The sequence below is a fragment of the Coturnix japonica genome, chromosome 1, assembly GCF_001577835.2.
Source record: "Coturnix japonica isolate 7356 chromosome 1, Coturnix japonica 2.1, whole genome shotgun sequence".
Classification (NCBI taxonomy): domain Eukaryota; kingdom Metazoa; phylum Chordata; class Aves; order Galliformes; family Phasianidae; genus Coturnix; species Coturnix japonica.
This window is the reverse complement of record NC_029516.1, coordinates 78,612,967-78,636,423: the sequence shown is the minus strand read 5'-3', so window position 1 is coordinate 78,636,423 and position 23,457 is coordinate 78,612,967. Positions and strand designations below refer to the sequence as shown.

General features: G+C 36.7%; 1 protein-coding gene across 1 annotated transcript; it reads left to right on the top strand.

The window, feature by feature from the left end:
* On the top strand, nt 1-23,219 carry GUCA1C (guanylate cyclase activator 1C). The gene is made up of 4 exons (XM_015877749.2): nt 1-195; nt 15,771-15,920; nt 18,540-18,627; nt 21,109-23,219. The coding sequence occupies exons 1-4, from the start codon at nt 1-3 to the stop codon at nt 21,237-21,239; spliced, it is 564 nt and encodes a 187-aa protein (XP_015733235.1). The 3' UTR covers nt 21,240-23,219.
* The last annotated feature ends 238 nt before the right edge of the window (nt 23,220-23,457 follow it).

Here is a 23,457-nt window from a genome sequence, read left to right as displayed (position 1 = left end):
ATGGGTGCCAATGAATCTTTACCAGGTGATGGCTCTATCCCAGATATGCACCATTATTACAGCAAATTTATGAGAGAGTGCCCATCTGGACAACTTAGCCTGCACGAATTCAAGAAACTCCTTGGTCTGCAAGGGCTGGATCCACAGGGAGATCTATACATTAAACGAGTGTTTGATATCTTTGATCTGAACCAGGTAAAACTTCTTTTCTTCTTTAATCGTACAGGATTGCTTGTGAGTTGTAGCCTTCAGGCTTTTCTTTGTGCTCTGTTCAAAAATTTGCTGTCGTGGACAGGGTTGCTGGTGTGGAGCACCAAAGGCCAAGAGGTGGGACTGTCCTTTGAGGGCTTTGGGTAGAACTCTTGCTAGTGCTTTTCCAGGGATGCTTTAAAAATGTCAAGAAGCTATTCTAGAAATGAGATGTAATTTGCAGTCCGCTGGTTATACTTTTATCCTCTGCTTATCCAATGCTTGTATGTGAGTATATAAAAATATTTATACGATCAAATACAAAGTTAATGAACTCCTTTTTCAGAACAATATTAGACAAAGGGGAAAATATGATCTCCACTTAACCAGTGAAGTGCATCACAGAAAAACAAATTTGCCCGAAGTACTGTATTGAGTGTATGGCAGAGAGGAAAATGTAATTAAGATAAGGAGATAATACACACTGTGTGTTTACAAGACTAGATAGACTGAATGAAGAGGTAAAGTAAATTCTCTTGGCTATAATTCCAATTTACCCTCCCAGCTACTGCAGCAAGTGCTTGTATTTGCAATTTTGCACTCCCTAATGTAGCTGCCTGTTAGGGAACAGGCAATGTCAAAACTCTGTCCATCTAGTATTTGTGTGTAGCACCTTTCATTAGGTGTAGGTGACCTTAGACTATGTAGCTGTGAAGGAAGAAGGTAAAAGATATCTTACCAGATGGGCAGACAAGTGTGGGGTATTTTCTAGGTCTGCCTTCTTGCTGGTAGGTTCTCACTGCAGTGCTGCAATGTATCTACCAGCACACGCTCTGCAGATTTTCGAGACCTTAAGATTCTGTATTGATGTAGAGGTGTGAAGAGTGGAATAAATGTGAGTTTTAGAGAATTTGTTCACATTTAGTTGCCAGACACAAACAAAATGGCAACAATCCGCTAATGGTCGCTTCTCTGTATGAGGTGTTTCAGAGTTTTGTCACCCTGCTGTGCAGACACTCGTCACTCATATCTGAAGCAGTAAGGTAGACAGACAGTGAAGTAACTTTTCCCATATGAATTAATGAGCAGCTGCAAACTGGCACTTAATAAATATGTTTAAAACATAAAGGGACAGTACATATCACATGGAAGAAAGAGGCGGGAGGAGCCATGGTGGAACTTTTAGCTGCAGGGCATGCTATCTTTTTGACATAGCTTTCTGGATCTCCATCCTGAAAGATCTCAGCTGCTTCATTTGTGTGACTGAACTTGCCTTGTACTGGGAACATGCCTGTTACTTCTTTCTAAACTTTACCTGTCACTGTTTTTATCCACCTGTAGGGACTGCACCTCCTGTAGGAGACCCAGCCTGTGCACAGAAGGACCTTTGTTGGACATACAGCCTCATCTTCCTCAGCTGAAACAAGATTGGTCATGGGGAAAGGATGGAGAAATGGGATAATGACCAGGAATTCAGTATCTCAGAAAAATTGCTTTGCTACCCACCGTATTACTAACCTTTGCAGTTTTCAGGAATATATCCCTGTGAAACAGCAGAGTATGGCTGTATAGCCAATACAAGAGAATATTTTCTACTACAGTTTATTTTTTTTTCTGTGTCTCTGTTCTGTAATGCTAGGAGTCAGAGATGTAAGACTGATAACCTGAGCCCATGCCAGCAGATTTGTTGTATTTTTATCCCTATGTAGTATAATGTTTTGCCTTTCTGTTATGTCCTGAATTATTTTTTCTTTTTCTAATGCTGTTAACAGTACCCTGTTTTTTTCAAGACTGTTAACCACTATTCTTAAGGCATAGTTTTAGACACAGGAAATATCAATCAAAAACTTTTCAAGTTTGTGTCTATGATGTTTTTTATGTGGTGAGGCTGGAAATAAAGCAGCTTCTCAGAGCAGGAGAAAGGAATGCTGTTATCAATAAAGTAAAATAAGAGGATCTTCTCATTCCACATGTTCATTTTTTGTCCTTTTCCTTTTATATGGCTTTTTTGTCTCCACGGGGGATTCTGGTGAAAAAAAATAAGCTTTCATCCTGAAAAGTGCTTTTAGAAAAGTACAGATACGTGAAGAGTGAGTGATCAATGGAAAGCTTACTGGGAGTATCACACTGGAGTCTCTTGAATAGCAGTTACAATTCTACAAATAAGGGATCATTATCATTCTACAACACTGTGTAGAACATTTAGACACTGCATAATATTAAACAGATGATAATTTTTCATTTGCAAACCACCAAAGTTAATGCATGTGAGTGTATGTACAATACACGTGGATTCAGAAATAATTTGGCCATTTGGGTGTTTGCCCACATTCAGTTTCGCTCAGAACTACAGAAATTTCTCAGGTTTGAAGGTCAATATTTGATTTCCTGTGCTTTTCACTCATCTGGTTGTTGCTTTCTAATAAAGGGGTTGTTATCACAGTGAGCACTGGAGTATATACAATTTCTTGATATAGATGTTTTCCCTTTTCTTTCCTGTTATATAGCAGAGTTTAGCTAGACAGCTAGCAAAATTGAACTTTCTCTCATATTTTGCCTAGCTGACATTTATAGATACATGACCTGTTTTTTTCCCTTGTCTAACTTTTTGCGGCCAGACAGCATTGTGGTTTGCAAGTGGAGCTTTTATGATTTAAAACAGTTATGACTTCTATTGCTGAAGCTATTACATAAAAACATATAATCTGTGGACTGCTTTAAAGAAACTCATTTTGGAAAACTTAAGTCATTTAGTCAAGTCCTATGTTGTCAGAATAAAATATTTATTTCTCACATAGGCTCCTGTTTTCTTACAAATAGGAATCTCCTCAGAAAGCTGTGTTAATGTGTGGGGCCTGAGGTTAATCTACAGTTCCAATTATAGCAGCATAATGCTTCTTGAGATTAGTTGGGGTCATCCATGCTTAGGGGTAGCCCATTGTGAATATGATGGTCAAATGCTCTTAAAACATCCATAGGCTTTCTCATCTGTTTCCTGTATGCCCAGTATAAACCTTCTAGCAAGCAAAGTGTGGAATATTAGTCTTATAGGAAGCCAGTGAGATTTGTGTGGAAAAAATTGTTTGCATTTTTGCATTGCGTTTCACCTCCTTGCTAGCCTTGCTCCTTCTAGTTTTGGTCTGTTAAAGACATCTTTCTCTTTTTTAGGATTTCCATTTAAACCAGACATTGACAGTAAACAAGGAAAAAAATATTGTGGTAGCACTGTAGTTGTTTTTTTCATCACTCATGTGTTAATACTTGTAAGCATTGTTTCTATCACAGCATTGGCAGTATAATAAATGGTCTTTTGTCACAGCTTACCAATGGAAGTCTTCAAAAATAATGTTTTCTTTAAAATGGAAGTGCAAAAAAAAAAAAAAAAAAAAGTTTATTTTTAAATGATATTTAATTATGCCATTTAAGGGAAAAAAAATGATCTCAGTCTTCATTCTTAAGCTATTTGTAATAAAAATTGAAAAATCACCAGTCAAAGACAAATAGCAAATAAAAGTAAGATAAAATGCTTATTTTATTCTCTCTGCATCTCAGTTCAGGCATAACTGCCATGCAGCCCTGGTTTATGTAGCCTAGTGATGAATTTTAGAGAGGAAACTGTTATGCTTATTTAAAGTACTTAAGTAGCTGCCAAATGTACTGATTTATACTGGGTTTTCTGTAAGAATATATAACATTTCAGAGATCGTTGTATAATTCAAAACGATGTTACACCAGTGCTAAAGAAGAAAATGTGCCTTGAAAAGAATTGTCTGCTATAATGATATTTCAGTGGAAGCATTGTTTTCTCTTAAACAGAATTATGGAGTAAAATCTGTAATCATCACTGGTACTACATAACACTTATGCTGAAAAGCCTTCTCACTTTAAATAAAAACCCAGAGTACTGTCATCCACTTCTAATAACTTCCAGAAAGGTTTGCAACTAATAAATTTAATGATCAAATATTGCAAGAATTGATTGATCGATTGGGTTCTTGTGTCCTGTGAAGGACAACATTTATATAGCCATTTATTATGTGAAACAATATCCAGAAGATGGGATGCTGCTGTGTTAGTTCTCTTATTGCTTATTTTGTCACAAATGGTCTTGTTGCTTTGCAAAAATAAATAAATATCATAGAATCATTAAATATCCTGGGTGGAAAGGGACCCATAAGGATCATCAAGTTCAGCTCCTGGCTCCATACAGGACCTGAGAGCATTGTTCAACCACTTTTTGAATCCTAGCAGTCTTTACTTGGTGAAAAGTAAAGATTAATAAGGTTTTGATTTGTAGCAGCAGTGAAAGAGTGTGCAAGCTCAAGGATTTTTTGTTAACATTTCTTGAAGTGTTGGGTAGTTCTCAACTGAGAATTGTAGTTGCATATTTCCTAAATTTATTGTGCAGACATATAGTCCACATTAAAGAGTTTACAAAATCTTTAGCTAAGCATTGATATCAATTTAGTTTGTGCTTTTTCATTTAAGATTTAAAGTAGTACTGTGATAAACTAGATCTCGTCTGACATCATTATGCAGATCAGAACCTAGAAAAGAAAATAAAAGGAATCAATTTTACATTCTAGAGAAGAAAGTTAAAGCAGATTATTTGATGTAAAACAGATAATAAGAAATGCAAAAGTGTGTTACTTCAGTAGAATTTAGTTATGTGTCAAATGATGTATGTAGCAATGAAAACTAAATATAAAACCCTTTTTTCCCCTGAAAGAACAAGAGTGTCTTTTCACCCCTCCTACTTTGCACAGTACTGACAAGTGTTGGGAGGCAGATTGCTGTTTCTCGTTTTGTCATCCTAACTCCTTCCCTACTGTACTTCTGTGCCTTTATTGTTTTGATTTTCAGTGATTTTCAGGTAGACTTTTCATCACCTGATTTTGTGGTCTCACTATAAATAGATGCTATCTTCTCTGGTTACGTTGGCATGAATTGGATTAGGCAAGTATCTATTCTCAGATATCGTAGCAGAAGGAAATGCACATAATTAGAATATGAAATTATCTTGCTAAAGAAGTTGCAGCTCTCAGATAAAACTACAAAGAGATATTTTATATTTTTCATATATGTTTTGGTGATTAATGTAACTAATTGACTTTGGGTCATTTTATTTCTCCATTTCTCCCCCTTCTTAAGAACTATAAGAGACAGAAAAAGATTTTCACTGATATGAAAATGTTGGGTTTTTTTACATGACCCAACTATTCAAAGGTTACATGTCACTACACAACAGCTGCCTTCCGTGTTCCTGTTAAAGCACGAAAAAAATCATAAAGAATTGCTGGTGAGCAATACTTCAGACACTACCTGAAACCTAAACATGAACTGTTCCCATCTCCTGTGAATTCAATTAGAACTACTTGGTATTTTTGCCAACTCTCCTTCACTTGAAACTTTGTTTTCCAGTTGAGAATCATTTCCAGGGCTGCCTTCATGTAAGTGTCCCTATGGTAACCACAGATTTGCCAACACTGTGGCATCCTCATCTCAGGAGATACTACCAAAATTGATTCACATTAGATGTGATAGCTAATAGTCATCAGAGGATGATAAGCATAGAAATATTTTCTCAGACTTTTCTGAACAACTTTCCTTTTTGTTTGGTTGGTTTTTTGTTTGTTTGTTTGTTTGTGGGGGTTTTTGTTGTCATTGTTGTTGTTGTTTTTGTATTCTAAGTCTTCAAATATCTGTGCAAATAATAAGTTCAGCTGCATGCATAATTTTAGGGATCTCTTCAGGTTGAAAAAACTAACTGGGCAATTACATTTTTCCTTGTTTACTCTAACCAACCAGCTTAACCAAAGATGTAAGGCTGCTGCAGCAACATATGCATTGCACACTACAGTAAGGGGTCAAGAGCCATATAGGCTGGTATTGTGCTTGGCAAGACATGCTACATTTCATGCTATTTATTTTCTCTGCTTACAATTCTTGTGTTGCCCTTGCACACATGGATAGTGCTATCACTTTGCCCAGATTAATATAATTCTTGCTTTTTCTGATTTTGAACCCTTTTTCATTCTCACAATTGCCTCTAATTAAGTCTATACAACAGGAAATGTTTAATAAAACACTTTTCGTGGCAATCATAGCTGTCAGAGTCAGCCATAAAACCTGTGTGTCAATCTGTTAATTAGCTTCTAAACAAAGGGCTAGATTAAAATAAGATCAGAAATGTATCTTAGCCAGAAATATCCTTTCTGTCAGAAGTAACAAGTCTGCAGCTCTTACTTCTAGAAATATTTTGGCTTTTGGAGTTGACACGTACATGTAGAAATCCTTTTCACGTTAGTTTTGGACACAATGCAATGAAAGCAACAAAACCAATAAAAACAGACAGTCTGCTATGCCTTAATCTGGAGTAATGTTGCACAAATTTATTTCAAATATAAAGCAACTACTCTGATTGCTGTAAATAAGTATGACATTAAATTATAGTTTGCTGTGTTCAAAGTAGTGCAGTTGTATTATTTTTGTCACTATGCATAAGTGCCTTTTAAAGGTACTATACCCTTATTAAAAAATTCATAGAATAGAAACAATGTTCTATAACTATTTAATCTGGTGCCATTAAACACTACTCATTAACAGTCTGTCTTAAAGAATGTCTTTGTTGTGCTTTTTAACTACCTGTAGAATTTTATCTGGAAATCTGGTTTTATATTGATTCCAAAAAAAGCTGTGGTATTCTTTTACTTTCTAAGTACTTTCAGACAATCACTGGTGAAATTTCACAATCCTGATTTTATTTTCTAGTTGTTTCTCATGAGAGTTACTGCTGTAATAGTACTAACTTATGCTGTAATAGCATGACATTACCAGCTAAAAGACTATTGTATCACTATTAGTAAAGCCATCCTTAGCTTAATAACATTATCTTTTAATTCTTTGTTCGTATGAGTTCTGGTCTAAAAGCTTTAGTTCAGAGTAATTCCCCAGCAATGGCACTGCACCATCAACCATGGAAAAGCTGATTCTTTAAGTAGAATCATAAAGTGAGGTCTGTGTCCTATTCCTATTAGAGCACCTGAGATTCAGGGGTTAAGTCAGTGCAGCCTGTAGGTCCTTTACAAAAGGAAATTATAAGGAAAGGTTTAAATCCGTCTTTTCTACTCAGTGACCAACATTATGAACAAAACTGAAGCAATTACACTTCTGTAATGATGTACGTAGGGCTTCTCTGAAATTTTAATTTAAGTATAAACAAATTAGAATGCACTCTGCAGTCATTACTGAGCATATTACTACCATTACCAGCTAACCCCATAATTCTGTCACATTATATGAACAGGCAATGAAGATTAACTTTGCACAGTTAATCATACTTACTTTTAAACACTGTTAGATTATTATACAGATAAAGAGAACAGTAATTTTAATCAGAAAGATTTCATTAATCTTTGTAGTGGGTTTTTTTTTAAAGAAATTTTAAGTATTTTTCAAAAGGGCAGCCATTATTTATTTCTATTTATTGCCTTCTTATTTATGAATAGAGGAAATGAAGGCTACTTCTAGTTTACATTTTGTTCTTTTTCCCCTTTATCACTTAAGCATTGCTTAAGCCCAAAACTATGTGCAGCTGTGATTAACGTATTTGTTGGTGAAAACAGTGTCAGTGAGCTGAGCTTTGGGAATAAGAACTGCAGAAAAAGTACAAGAGAAATCAGATCATCGGTTTTAACCAACCTGGTTACAAACTCAATTAGTGACACTAAATGTACAGCTTTCTTGTGACAAAACATGATATATAATATCTTATTTTTGATAGAAATAAAAAAGCCTATGAGGTAAAGAAAGTAGAGTATTAAAATTTTTCCTTCCTTGAGGTCCTTTATGTGATAATACATAGTAGCTTAGAGAATAATAGGAAATTTGTTTAACTTTTGGGAGCCTTCTTGCATACAACCTTTGAGACTTTAATTCCTAAGATCTGATGCAAGAACAACCTTTTTAAGGGGCATCTTTGCCACTAAAAACCAGTGTCCTTGCCCCTAGAAGGCATCTGTGTCCTCAAAGTTCTTTTCCTATAGGTTTGTCTCACTAGGGTTTGTCAAAAAAGAAGTTTGCTTGAACTGTCAGCAAGAAATGTGATGAAAAATAGAAAGCTTTGTGGTTATGGTTGTGTCTTTTAGTTTACTCTGTCTTGCCTGCTGCTTCAGGGAAGATGATCGTAAAATCATGAGCAAAGGCTCAACATTAGGGTTGGAGAAAGATGAATCATCCAAGAGATGATGGCAGAGAGCTTCATCATCTAAACACAAGATTTTCTTCTGCACAGCCCTTCTGTACACTGTTCTGTCAGGCTGTAAGCCTCAGCCCCATGCCTTGGTGATATCACTGTCTCCCTCCTTGTCCAATAACCATGAAAGAAAATAGTATGTGGTAACAAGGGACTGGAGAGAAAAAGGGAGAAGGGGAGATACAAAAAATAAATAATTGTTGTTTATCTTAGAGTATTGAATTCCCAAAAGTTTTGCCAGCAAACCTGAAAGCCCAGTATTTTCTAAGCCACCAAGCAAAGAAGGTCTTCTTCATCTGGACAAGGCAGAACTTTGTATAACAGTTTAGTCAACATAGCATGGCCTCTTTATGTAACAGAGAGTGTGCACCTATCACAAAACCACAGAGTGATTTGCCACTCCTTATTTCCTGCTTCTTCCTTCATCCTTACCTAGCAGCCTTTGTATGTCAAGAGTTTCCCCCCTTCACTGTGACATGTCAGATTTGTTTACTTAGCAAACTGGTGATTCTAGCCACATCTAGACAGAGGTCTGGCATCTTCTCCAAGCCCCAGATTCCATCATCAGAACTCAGGGACTTGTTGAAATTGGGAAAGATTAAATAGAGCAAAATGAATCCACTTTTAGTTTTTGAGAATGGAGAAATCAGTACTATGAAATGGAGGAGCACACAGGTTTAGCTATAAATTTCACAGAAGTTATTCTGAGCTGTTGTAATCTGCTCTTTGACCTGTGCCAATAATGTGCTTCTCGCTGCATTATCAGGCTTAAGTAATAGTCTAAGAGATGGGGTGGGGAGGGTAGGTGGCTTAACATTCTAAGCTCAGGGCTTGAAATACCTGCACAGTCTATATTTGCACACTTACTAATCCAGATAGAGTCTGTTGAGCTATTCTCCTGCTGTTGGGCTGAGTTCTGTACAGTTTAGGGGCAAAACTGAAAACTACACCATTTATTTTGTATGTTACCATTATTATATGAGTCCTCAGTACTCTTACTTAAGTAAGACAAGGAGTTCACAATGAGTAGGGTTTTACAGGAATAGAAACCATTCTTTTCAATATGCATGACTATGGCTTGCCACAGGAAATGGCTGACTAACCCAGCAGCTATCTCAGTAGAAATGCATCAACACTATGAGAAATCCATGTTCAAGAGCTACACAGCCAAAATGCCCAGGTCTGGCTGTTCTAGCCCACCCTTGAGTGACTGCACTGTTTTGCATTGGCTGTGTATTCACAGTCAATTATTTTTAATCTGCATTAAAATAATTTGAAGCTGTGAGAGTTTTTTTAAGGACATGTAAAGATTAGCAACGCTATTCTTGGAATTAAAGCATAATGGCTTTTTCAGGCTTCCAGGGCTTGAGTACTAATTCTTGTTGCATAAGGCTGCCATTCTTTTTTTTCCTTTTCCCTTGCAGTCTGTCCTGACGGAATAGAAGTCAGCAGCTTCAATTGTACATAAGCCAACATTCTGAAGAAAAAACCTCACATAAAAAGCTAATATTAAATGACTCTGTTCTCAGGAGACCCCATAACTAATGAAGAACCCCATTTTTATACATTATTTTGCCCTTGTCTAGCTGTAGGTAAATCTTAATGTTTTTTGACAGAAAGGAAGATGTCACCTGTCATTTGCTAGTTTCTAGCTAGGATTTCAAAACAGTTATTCTCAAACATGTAGACCTTACCACCATTCCTTTCAGTATGTGGGCTATATCAGTATAATTAGCCTGACCTAGCCTAAAGTGAACTACTAACTTCTGCTTAAAACCAATTTAGTTGTAAGTTCTACACCTGAATATTTGTCTCCAAACTTCTTGAGCTCCAGCTCACATCTCCTGTAACCTCTCTAGTACTGAGGAATTAAGCATACACTCTCAAGCCTTTACTGGTTGGTTTTTATCTTCTTTCTCCAATTCTGATTTGGTTGATCAGGAGTTGGGCAGTGCCAGAAACTTCTGCTTGCAAGAATCAAGGCACTCAGACTGTCATTTTTGGCTGCATGGAAGCTTGCTCTGAAATTAGTCTGATGCCTACATGTCATGGGTGTTCTAAAATGAAAGGGATAAATTCTGCTGTGTGTAATCACTGAAACATGGTGGGATTATTCACATAACTGGTGCACCATTATTTAGAGCTATAAGCTTTTAAAAGGGACAGGCAAGGTTGGAGAGGTGGGGGAGTTGCACTTTATGCTTAAGAGTGGATAGACTGTGAGGAGCTCCCTCTGAGAAACAGTCAGAAGCAGGTAGGCAGAATGCGGTTTAAAATTGGGGATGAAGTCAATAAAGGACATCTGGTGTTTGGGCTCTACTACAGGCCACCTGATCAAGAGAACCTGTTGATGAGGCCTTTCTGCATCAGCTACAAGAAACTTTGTGCTCACAGACTCTCATCCTGATGAGGGATTTCATCCACCCATATATCCGCTGGCAAGACAAGATGGCAAGCTGTAAGCAATCCAGGAGACTCCTGGAGTTCATTGATGACAACTTTCTAGTTCAAGTATTGGACGGCCTGACCAGAACTGTTGCTGGACTTGCTTACTAACGCAGAGAAGACTGTTAAAGATATTAAGATTGGAGGCGGCTTGGGCAGCAGTGACCACAACCTTGTTGAGTTTGTGATCTTGAGGAATGTGGGCCTGGCAAAGAGCAAACTTCCAGTTGTTTAAGGAATTATTGGATGCAATCTCCTGGGAAGTTGTTCTTATAGACAAAGAGGTGGAACAAAGCTTACTACGTTTTAAGGATGCCTTTCTGAGGGTACAAGAGTTCTCTATCCATCAGAACAAGAAAGGGGGGAAGGAAACTGACATGGATAGGCAAGGATCTGCTGATCAAACTGAGGGAAAAGAAAGGCAAGTACAGGCAATAGAAGTGAGGGCACATCACCTGGGAAGAATACAGGAATGCTGTCCAAACTTGCAGAGATGATAGGATTAGGAAAGCCAAAGGAGATCTAGATCTAAACTTGGTGAAGGATGTTAAAAAGAAGAAGAAGGGGTTCTATAGGTGCATAGCTTTTGGAGAGGATCCAGAGGAGGGTCATGAAGATGATCCAAAGGCTGGAACACCTCTCCTATGGAGACAGTCTAAAGGAACTGGACCTGTTCAGCCTGGAAAAGAGAAGGCTGTGAGGAGATCTCATTGAGGCCTTCAAAAATTTAAATGGAGATTATAAAGAAGAGGGAAATAAACTTTTTACATGAGTAGATAGCAGTAGGACAAGGAGTAATGGTATTAAACTAAAGGAAGGGAGATTTAGATTAGATGTCATGGGGAAGTTTTTTATTGAGAGTGATGAGGTGCTGGAACAGGCTGTCCAGAGAGGCTGTGGATGCTACATCCCTGGAGGTGTTTAAGGCCAGGTTGACTGGGGCCCTGGGCAATCTGATCTAGTACTTGATCTAGCATCTGGCAGCCCTGCATGTGCTGGGGGCATTGGAACTTGATGGTCCTTGAGATCCTTTCCAACCCAAATCATTCTTCTACAATCCATTCTGTGATTCTATGATAATTAGTGAGATCTCCACCATACTGAAGGATTTGTTTCATAAATGCTTGCTTGACATGGACTGATGGCTGTACTTATCTTAGCAAATCCAAAAGCTTAATGTCCAAGGCGTGTTCTTCAGATGTGAGGATCATCTTGGAAGCAAGTGCTTGTACAGAGGGTACGGAGTGTTGTCCAGGTCTTTGAAAGTGTTTTAGAAGGGAGAGAGAACTCATCCCTGTAGGGGCTGAGGGTGAATGTGCCAAAGTCCTGCTGGGGAGTTGCTAGCCCAAATTGCTCTCCTGGACAGGGAAGGGCAAGCCCAGGATGGCCATTTTTCAGGCAGAGCCTGCCTGCACTGCTCCATGGAGTCTGGGGGCAGTGGGCTGGGTAGGAAGGGCCCTGAGGATTTGTGTCATGTAATCAAAAAATACTCCTTCCAATTTAGAAGTCTACTTTTGGGCTTGTTTTGTGAATTAAATCTTGTTACAAGGGACTTCAAAAATACCTGTCAATGAAATCTAAGTAACTTAAACACAGCATCCAAAGGAACTGCTACACACAAGTCATGTGGTCTCATGGTCTTATCTGACCTTAACATTCTAGTTCACCTGATCAAGCTGTTAAAGACTAAAAATTTAGTTAGTTATTCTTGTTAAGTGTACTAAGCCAAGGAGTATGTCTGGAGGTCTTATTCAGGGGCACATAAAAGAAGTTTAGGGGGTATTTTTTGTGGCTCTCCAGCCAATTTCTCAGAACTGCTTTTGGGAGGTTTTTTCCTGTTTTGGAAAGGAGATTTTCCACCTTTACCACTGTATCCTGAGTGCATATTTTGTGAGCTTAACCCAGCAGTCTTCATGTGTGCAGGAGGGGAAGTGAGTATGAATTCACCATTACTCAAGACACCTGTGGTATTGAGGGTAACACACTACCACCAAAGTAGGAAGAGACAGTCAACTCATACCCACCTCCATCAGTCCTCCGGTGTTCTAAAATGTCAAAACAACAGGCTTCACCAGCGCTACCTTTTTTAAATAAAAATATTATGAATTAGCCCTTTGGAATAGCATAGTAAAACACAAGAAGTAAAGAATTTCTATCTTCTTCCACTAGTAAATAGCTCTGCTTATTCTGTTATTTTAAACTTTTTATTACTGTTTATTTTATTATTTTTATGATAGCCCTTCTCTTGAGATTGAGTGACTTCCTAATAAGCAACAGATACATTAGCATGTGTGCTGCACAGCGTGAGGCTGTACAGAGCCCAGAGACACGTGAGGACATACCTCATGTGTATTGTGAATCGTTACAGAGAAGCAGATGGGTAAATCAGCACTGCAGTATTCTTTTAATAACATCATAATACATTTATTGCACTATTTATTGTACTCATAGAGCTACAGGATGATCTTCATCAGTTACTGTTATGATTTTTCCATTATTTAATGCACTGTTCTGAGGCTCTTGTATACTACTATAAAAAGCATAATATTTCTTTTTATCTGAGAAAACTCTGGATGTCTAACAGAATCTCTACAGCTTTCACATCATGCAAGTATTTTCTTTTCTACCTACAATGTATGTTTTTTGTGGATAACAGAGAAACGGCACATTTCTTATCAGTGCCTCTATAGAGTGCTTCTGGTTCCATACTGTGCTGATAAACGTTGGACTTCTTAGTATCTCTATTCCTGGTGTGTTTGAGGTTACCATGCTGTACACAGTCTTTGTATGTCCACAACTCCATGTGACTGGGGCTTCTCTAAAAAGCACGTTGTTTCAGATGTATTTCAGAAATATTTTGGCTTTTTTATTTGTTGGGTTTGGTTTTCTCTTGTTTGGATGGATTTTTAACCTTTGTCTTTCATCCCTTCCTGCCTGGGACAGGACAAATGACCCACTAGGCAAGACGTTATGCCCACCATATTAACCTTATTGTTACATTTCCCAAGCTTCTGGTATTCTGTTGCTGGTCAGACCGATGGAATTGAAATATATAGAAAGAAAAGAAACAAAATACTGTTTTCCAAAACCCAAAATGAAATGTAAGGGAAAAAAAAAAAAAAAAAAAAGAAAGAAAAAAAAAAAAAAAGAAAATGAACCCGGGCATGAATATCTAGCAAGCCTTAAATTAATCTGTAGTTTAACTAAATATTATGAAATTCTATAAAGGAACAGCAATGCAAAATACACCTAATCACATTCTCAGTAGATTATGAAATCCAAGGTTGGAAATATAATCAGTAAAGTAAAAGGAGCCCTCGGTAAAATATCTGATGGAGTATTTCTTGAAATAGTATTCCCAAAATTGAAATCCAAATTGGTGTTCCAGAAAGAAGCGCAAAGTTTGTGTTACATAATGTCTTTTTTTGTTTGTTTTTGTTTCTGTGTGTGTATTTGTTTGTTTGTTTGTTTTTTTAATCTCCTTTTAACATTGGGCCTTGCTTGAAAACTATATGTAGTTACTATTGAATTTCATTTCAGCCCAAACTGTAGTTGAGAAATACCTTTGCCTTTAGTGAATTTGCTGTAATTAAAATTAAAGTAAGTCTAGTAATGATGGCAGAACCTGCGCAGAGAGGCTCAGCCTGCAAAAGTTATTCATGTTCAGTACCTGTCTACATATATATTGAATCTGGTGTATTTGAAACTTGGGTACTACAGTGCCAAACCACCTTGAAGAGAAATCAAAACAAGCACTACATGTATGGCAATGGGTCACAACATACCTTTACAAGTCTTCTTTTCTGTTACTTTAGTACAGTCTGGAGGACAGACTAATGCCTGCTGATTGCAAAACCTCAGAAGGCAAGACGTGTGTTGATGTAAGGCAATAAATATAAGTAACATGTTAAACCTACTGGATATTCATCCAATCTTCTCAGCCACAAGCCATCTAAAGCTGATGACAGTCTTTCCAAGGTTTTCCAAGTGGCTGGATTCTGACCAATGTAAAGATCACAAGATTAAATTTACCAGCTGCTAATTCTTTTTATATGCACATGGGAAACAGTTGGAGCTAGTAGTCTCCAAATTCAACAACTGTTTCTTCCACCCTCACCAGATTTTTACAGAAACAGAGGAATCGTCACGGTAACTTAGACCACTTGACCGTGGAGTACTGTCCTTGACAGGTTTCCTTCAGTAACATCGCAGAAGGAAGCAAGACATATGGAATTAAATCCATCTGAAATGCTTCTTCCCTATGATTAACCCCAATCCTCACTATTCCAAAGCTAGTTTATGACTTGAAAGCTTTATATCCCATGTGAAATTTATTGGTCAGAGGGAACTAATGCTTATATGAATAAACTATAGTATCTATCACTCATGCTGAGTTATTATTTACCATATGCAACATTTATTGCATGATCTCTCAGATTAGTAACATCTGGAGCTGCTCTGTTGCACTGGAAAACATCCACATTTCTGCAGTACCCACGTGAATATAAGCAGCTCCACAGCAGACATCTCAACAGTATGAAGTTGGATATCCAAGACTCCCCTTTTTCTTATGTGGAAGTCTACCACAAACCTGTTTTTTCTTCTCAAACAATGTCAGAAATAATTGCTGTGAACAAAATTGCTTCCCCCAGAGCTTTCCAGGGAGAACAAAACTGCCTGTGCTAGGATTCCTTCTTACAGTGCTTCCAGTTGAGCTCATCCTTTCTAAATGCCAGGGGAAATTTCTATGCTAAGGTGCTTTATATATCAGCTTGTATTATAGTGAATTTGATAACCAGTTTCTGTGAAATTGCCAGAATAAGCAAAAAAGCAACGTTGTTAAACAGGTTTGTTTGTTTGTTTGTTTGTCTCTCTCTCCTAGGATGGATTTATAGACTTCTTGGAGTTCATAGCAGCAATAAATTTGGTTATACGAGGAAAAATTGACCAAAAATTGAAATGGTATTTTAAGCTATATGATGCTGATGGAAACGGATGCATTGACAAAAAAGAACTATTGAGCATATTCGCGGTAAGCAAATTATGACCTACAGCAATTGCATCTGGCATAGGATGTTGTCTCTGAAACAGTGTTTCCACGTGTTGTATTTTACTGGTTGTAAAGCCAAAATTGTTCTGGCTAATGACACTCTGGTTACTAGCTTCTTGCTTACTGAAGTAAACAGTAGTGTTTTACTTTAAACCAGAATTCTACAGCTATGTGCGTCTTTAGTGGAAGTGAAAAACTGTAGAAACAGTAGAAACATTGTTCTGATGAACTGCATCATAAGGCAGGGTAGAACTGAAGAAGCATAATGAACAAAACAGATGGTTACAAGGGTTTGTGCCAGTTTATTGTGGAAAAAATGGCTTCTACAACTGAACTAGAAGCTGGAAACAATATAGGTGTCATCAAAACATTCCAATGTTTTAATGCTTTTTGAAAGGCTTTTAGATTTGTTTACTGCAAATGTTATTACTCTTTTTTTTTAAATTAAATTGGAAAAAAATAATTTCATCGTTAAATCACGAACAGACATTTCAATATAAATATTGTAGATTTTTTTTTTTTTTTCAGAAGAATGGGTCAATTTCAAACCTATGAAAACAAAGCAGGGTAATTTTTTTTTCTGTAAAATGTTTTCCATATTTTTCAACTCACTCTAGTGAATGAATCTTTTACACTTCAGTAGCTGCTTTCATCCAAAAAGTATTATAGGGTTTCTTGCAAATATGAAGATCAAGGTTCTGCTGCAGGGGACATAAAATCTAAATAGTTACTTAAAGTGATAATAAACAAGGAACTTGCTTTTCACAAATTCTGTCTTAGTGCTGCTGCCTGACAAGGCACTTTCAAGAGCTACTGACCCAAATTAAAGGAGCCAGATTAGCCATGTGGTCAAACAAATGAAATTGATGCATCCCTTTACAAAGAACAGTGTTCTGAAGATAGAAGAGTCTGCACAGCCCAGATTTCTCCTCTTTTAAGACTAATGTCATCTTTCTATTGTAGATATTCTCAATTATTTTTCACTTGAAGGTACTGATGCAACTGCCTTTGTCTTGCACTTTATCTGGAAAGTGAATTAAAATCATTTTAATGTAAAGATGTCATTTTTTGCTTAACTTGTTTTAAAACCTTCCAAACTTCCAGGTGTTTGCTTCTCTTTTGGATTAAAAGAACTTAAACCTGCACGAGTCATTTTACTTAGGCTAGATTAAAATAGGTGGGCACTAAACAAAAATAAAAATACAGGCTTACAGCCATTAAGGGCTCCGCTTATGCCAAGCATTAATAAGCAAAGGCTTATCCAAAAAGATATATCAGATCTGAGACTCTAATTTAGACTGAAGAAGTCCAGTTAAAATTTCATTGGTCCCTTCAGCTATACGAAATTTGGACCAGAAGATCATTATAAGCCATCAAAATTCTGCCCAAATCACCTTACACCCTGTCAGTGCCCTCTTAATAGCCTAGTTGGTGTATTTTATTATTTAGAGGGCTTCTGTGGTAGTCAGTACATCAGGAACGACTGTTTTACTCTTAGTGTGACCAAATTAACCATGACAGATGTACAGCCTTATAAAGGCTGCACTGGGGTCAGACTTATAAAATAGCAAAGAGTATATGAAGTATGAATGAGTAATACAAACAAGGTTATCTACCTATTTTTTGTAAAATTCTTGCCATTTTGGGGGAACTCTGTGTAAAGTGAGGTAGAGAGATAGTGGTGGTCAGGAATTCCATATCAGTGCTGAACTCATTTAACATACATTTTAATTAAACCCGATGATTTCTAAAATAAAATCAGGAATACCAAAAGAAAGGACTGATGGCCGTTCATCTCAAGATGATTCAAGTAAAAAAAAAAAATTGTCTATAGTATGTCCATTTAGAACATACATGTGTGTTTACATATATTTTTATCTATTCCCCCTGTCACTTAATAAATAATTATGATACTGATTTTGAATTCAGCTCTTTAAGTATGTGCTTGTTGCATCTGGACTGTCGTTTATTAACATGTAGGCTTATATTTTATTGATCAGAATGACCAACGTTATGCAATAATGATTACAACAGTAAACGGGACAGAATTTTGCAGAAGTATTCATTTATACCTTTATTCTCGGATACCTTTGCCATAGAAAAAGTAGAGGGGAGACTTCTGTTTTAGACAACTGAATTCTGCCAACTTCTAATTTGTGATGAATGATTAGTAAGTTAAACATGTTTTATTAAAAGATAAACTTAGGCTTTCTCATCATGTGCTTTCAGCTGTGAAAAATAATACTATATTTAAGTCACACAGATCATAGGGCACTCCCTGAACACAAAGATTTCTCTAGGGTGAAAAAAAGAAAGTGCTGGTGTGGATTGAACAAGTGCATTGAACAACAGAGGTGCCACATGGTTTCAGAAGACCTTCAGAGATATGTAAATGCAGTCTCTAATCTTCAGGCTGTGTGATGTTAATTAAATTTCCGATCCTCATTACTGAAGATTTACTTGAAATAGCAATTTATTTAGTGTTTTTGAAGAGCTGTTGAACTAAAGAGCTGCATTCCAATTAGTGCGGTTGCCAGTGTATTGTTTTCATAACTTGGAGGGAAAAAGGTCTGAAAGAACTTTCTGCATTTCTGCCTCCAGGCTATCCAGGCTATTAATGGACAGACCAACATGACTGCCGAAGAATTCACTAACATGATATTTCAGAAGATAGATGTGAACAATGATGGTAAGAATCTAGGTTTTCTTGGTATTGGCAGTATTTACCTCCCCCTACCCCATGGGGGAGTGCGGGATCATAAAGGGAGTTGAGCAGACAACTGAAGTACTGAAAACCTGAATATGTATTCTCTCAAATTTACAGTGAAGCGTAGATCAACTGCCTCTATTAGCTTAGCACAGGAATTGTATGTAGTAGCAGCTAAAACATGAACTGCAGCATCTTGCACTGTTTATCCAGAATGCCAATCCTCTGGCTGATCAGCAAAATCAACGTGATCAAAAATCTGCCTAAACATGTGTCTTAACTTGCCCAAACTGAATAAAAAAACCAGAATGCAAGGTTGCACGTGCCATGTTTGAAAAGATTGGACAGCATACTTGATGTCTCTTCAGAATCTGAATGTTAACATATGCTAAGACACATGCTATTGTTTCTTCTCAAGAGAGCTAGACTAAGCCAATTGGACTTGCAGTTAGAAACTAAAGCTTTAACTCACTGCTTTGGAGTTGTTTTTAACATAAGATGTGTCACGTGAATATGCTCCCTCCCATTTCCAACCATGAAAATCCTCCTTCCACTGGCGCCTACTGAAATCATTAACAAATTAGGAACATAAGGAAAGCATTGCTGAGCAAGATCAGATGGAGACAGGGTTTTAGGCTTTTATGTTGTTTTTCATTATTTGGGTGTCTTACTTTGTGTATTAAGGTTACTTTTAAGAAAACTGTTTGCAATATATGATCAGAACATAAATAATGCTCTTGTGATGCATATGAATGATTGGTAGAGCATTTTTGCCTACCTACTGGAACCATTGTTTGGGTAAAGGCAAATAATAGACTTCAAACAACATAGTCATATTCTAGAATCTAACCTCAATACTATGATTATTTTTACTTTGGCCCCTGTGTTGATATTTGTTCACTGCAAGTAATAGCTGTATCTGAGTTAGACAATTAGCTGAAAAAGTAATTGGTATGTCTTACATTTTAGCTATGGGACATGAGAACATGAATTATTCAGAATCCTCTCCATAAAGCCTCTATTTCAAGCTGCTTTCCATAGCTAGTTATTTTTAAATGGCTGCAAAGCAGCAGGATTAAACCAACCTGAGGAGTAAGACAAGAATTGCCAAGTTTATCTTAAACTATGCTATGATCTTGTAGCTACCTATTAAATATACATCTATATAAAATAAAAATAAAAATAAAATGTAAATAAACAAGTTGTGATCTCCTTCATCACGTTAAAATACATGAAATAATCTTGTGGCTGTTGGGAGCAATTCCTAAAACAAATCTCCTGATGGCTTTCAAATTTATTTTCACTATTAGAAGGAAATCTGAGGTTTGTGACAGTCCCAGTGCGCCTGGACATGCCAACGTAACTTCTCACTGGTAACTGCAGTGTTCTTTGTACAACTGCATTCTGGTATTGTTACTTTGAAATACCACATACTCCTTTCGCTGCAGCCTATGTGCTAAGACTTGCATCAGAAGGGGTCCTTTCACTGTAATAGTGTGCATATGAACCTGCTTAAAGTGCAGACAGTACCACATAACTGAACAGGCACTGAGTCATACAGCTATTCTTCTCCTGGCCTCTTGTAATTTATTACTCGAGTAAGAAATCATTCATTATTATGATTTTAATAAAAACTTTAAGCCATTCCAAGAGGAAAAAAACACTATTCCTTTTAAACCAAGCTCTGTCTCCCCTCTCAGAGAGAAACAGCATCACTGGAATAACTTCTGAATGGAGAACTGTGTACACTGCAGTGTACCTTGCCAGCAGACACATGCCTTGAACTGACCTTTGCCTTCACTGCTAGGCAAGGGAGCAGGGAAAGAGAAAAACTGCTAAAGAGTTCCTGTTCCTCAAAAAAAAATTAAAAATAAATAAAGAAATAAAATTAAATAAAAAAGAAATAAAATAAAATAAAAAGTGGTTTTTTTAGTTGTCTTGAAACTTCCAAAGTACTACCTGATTCTGGCATGAACCCCACAAAAAATCACTTCCTAAAAGAAATCTAAAAAAAATAAGACCATTTTAGTTGCTTATCTCTAAGCAAACCACTTAATAGATTTTTTACTACATCTTATCCTGGCTCTAGATAATCCTAATAGTTAACACAGGGGCCATGCCTTGTAATCCTTGGCAAATCATGCCCTAGCCTATGGTAAAGCCACCTATAAGATAAACTCCAGTTACCTTGGTAAGAATAGGTCTGTGTAGCTAAATTCAGTCTGAGTTGGCTTAGACTTCTGTGGTAGGAGTCTTTGTTTTAGCAGAGAAAAGTGAGTCTGAATTCTAGAATTTGGTGCAAAATGGGAATATATTAGAAAATATTCTTCCTGTATTTGCATACCAGCAGTGAAGAAAAGAGAATATTCTTGAGGGATACAACTTGGCTTGAATGGCCTTGTGTCGCGTTGAGAATGATTGCTTCATTCCTTGGTTCCTAAGGAGTATCTGATTTCCTTTTAGGGGAACTGACTTTAGAAGAGTTTATCAGTGGTGTGGAAAGAGACGAAGATCTAATGGAATTGATTACGAAAAGTTTTGACCTTTCCAATGTAATCAAAGTCATACAGAATGGCAGGCGGCACAGCATCTGAAGGATTCAGTGATGGATGTTGCATCTGTGTCGTCTACTTGAGGAAGATAATATTTCCTACATTCAGAGAGCTTGATGTTGTCAAAACCAGCCCAGACAGTACTGACCCACCAGCTCGAAGAAAAATTCTCCTTTGGAATTTTCACTCTTGATTCCACATCTCTCCATTTCTTTATTCTGTCTCTCACTAATGACCTTAGCAGCTACAGAACACAAACTTTTGTCCATGTGTAATAGAAAAGATATTTGATGCAGTACAAATAATTTTTTTTTTATTGTTTTTAATAAACATCTCAAGGTAATCAATAAAACAGTGACACTATTGCAAAATACAACCTTTCTAGAAGACATGGAGTTAATACATTTATTATTCCAAATGTTGGTTCATTAACCTACTACTTTAGTGTGGCGATAGGTAGGACTGGCTTCTATCCGGGTCCATTAAAAACAAAGACTATTTTGCATTAATTTAACATTTGCTTTAATCAGCGCTCAAAATAAGAGCAGATTCTTGGAGAAACACCTCAGCCAGCTCAGTATTCCAGAGATGTGCATCCTCTTGAACAAGCCATATAGCACTCTTGATTTTATTACATCTGTAAATTAAAATAATGTGATGCTTTAATGCTTTTGGCAGGTTTCAGCTACTGTTCTTTCAGATTAACCTTTAGAGAAGCACTGGAATGAAATTTTGTTTACTTTGTAGAGTAAAATTAGAATTTCAAAGAATGGTTAAAACAAACGATTTTGTAGGCACTGGAACAAACATCATCTGGTTTCCCAGAGATTTGTGTCCTTTCACTTATATGTCCTTCTTTGCATAATAATTTATTTTCACTGGGCTCTTTGCCATGGCTGCACGAGACAAAAGGTAAGAAGTATCATGACAAGTTCATACTGGTGGGACTGCTGGCTTCTGCCAAACAGACTGTTCAACAGCTGCATTCTTCCTGCCTTTCCTTGACAGGGAGTACAAATTATGGTATGTCTGTCCTGCCCAGATACTTGGGCGAAAGCTTTTAGCAATTTAGTCTCTTTGAGACTTCTACCTTCTTTCAAACTGGTTTGCAATCATCTCTGAATGTGGTAGTTGTTAGGAGCGTAGAGAAGAGATCTGTAGATGGCATGATCACAGATGCCTCATTTTCTTAGTAAACCAAGTTAAAAACAACTTACTATTCTTTTTAATAGACGAGTAATTCTGTGTTCTGAAATGTAATTGTATGGGTTGTCTAAAATTCTAGTTCTGTCTGGGGTTCTGTTGGGATAGATTCTTAAGTTTGCAACGAGGTGTATTAAATCACTACAATTATGTAATAAGTACTCCTTGGCCACAACACTGATACTAAATGCTCTCAGAAGCATCAACTTAAGACAAAATAATTAGTGCATGGATTAATGTAGGTTGAAATAAACCGTTATTAAGGCTTCCATATGAAAAAGCTTTTCATCTAAATTCATTATGAATCCATGTCCCTCTGCACAAGAAATGTGCTCCATCATCTGCAATTATATCAGGTTCTAGTTTGATCAATAAAATATAGTAAAAGTATGCAACAAGCATCACTTGACATTATAAACAGTTCTGACATTATAATTCTGACATTTGAATCTTGTATCAGAAAGAAAAAAAAATGATCTATGAGATTTCTGGTGGGTTTGAACTTTAAGTTCTTGTATTTATTCATTGTTGACGTGTTAATATCTCACTGTCATTATCAGTTTTCTCACACCTAGGCTTTAAAAAAATCACTTTTCTTAATATCCTTCTTTTACATTTAGATTCTACAAGGTTGGTGTTCTTCCAAACAGGCTTTAAAGTGTTTTAAATACAGTTGTCCAGTCTAAGCAATTTGGGTGTATGGTTAACAGCTGTGGTTTGACTACCGACTTTGAAACTGACTACTGTCTGTGTATGATGGAGCTTTTTTTTTTTTTTTTTAAATAAATAAATGGATTTTTAAAAGAATATTTGAATTTACCCATTTTTTCCCCGTGTAAATGTAATTACATGAACTGAATTACCAATTTAAGAAGAGTGTTGTTCTGTATTAAAAATATCCTTTTTAAGGAAATTCTTATTCTTTTGCTTTTTGTTGTTAATCTAAATTTTAAAGGGGTATGTAACATTCTCACCTTAATACTTCAATATCAAATAATTTAGCAGAAACCTGTATAATTAAGAAAAGGTATATTTTGTTTAGTATAGCATATCATAT

Excerpts from the sequence above, each read along its gene's own strand:
- GUCA1C (XM_015877749.2), top strand. The coding sequence starts at position 1 with ATGGGTGCCAATGAATCTTTACCAGGTGATGGCTCTATCCCAGATATG. Across the intron at positions 196-15,770 it reads ATATCTTTGATCTGAACCAG|GATGGATTTATAGACTTCTT; the intron begins GTAAAACTTCTT and ends TCTCTCTCCTAG. Across the intron at positions 15,921-18,539 it reads AACTATTGAGCATATTCGCG|GCTATCCAGGCTATTAATGG; the intron begins GTAAGCAAATTA and ends TTCTGCCTCCAG.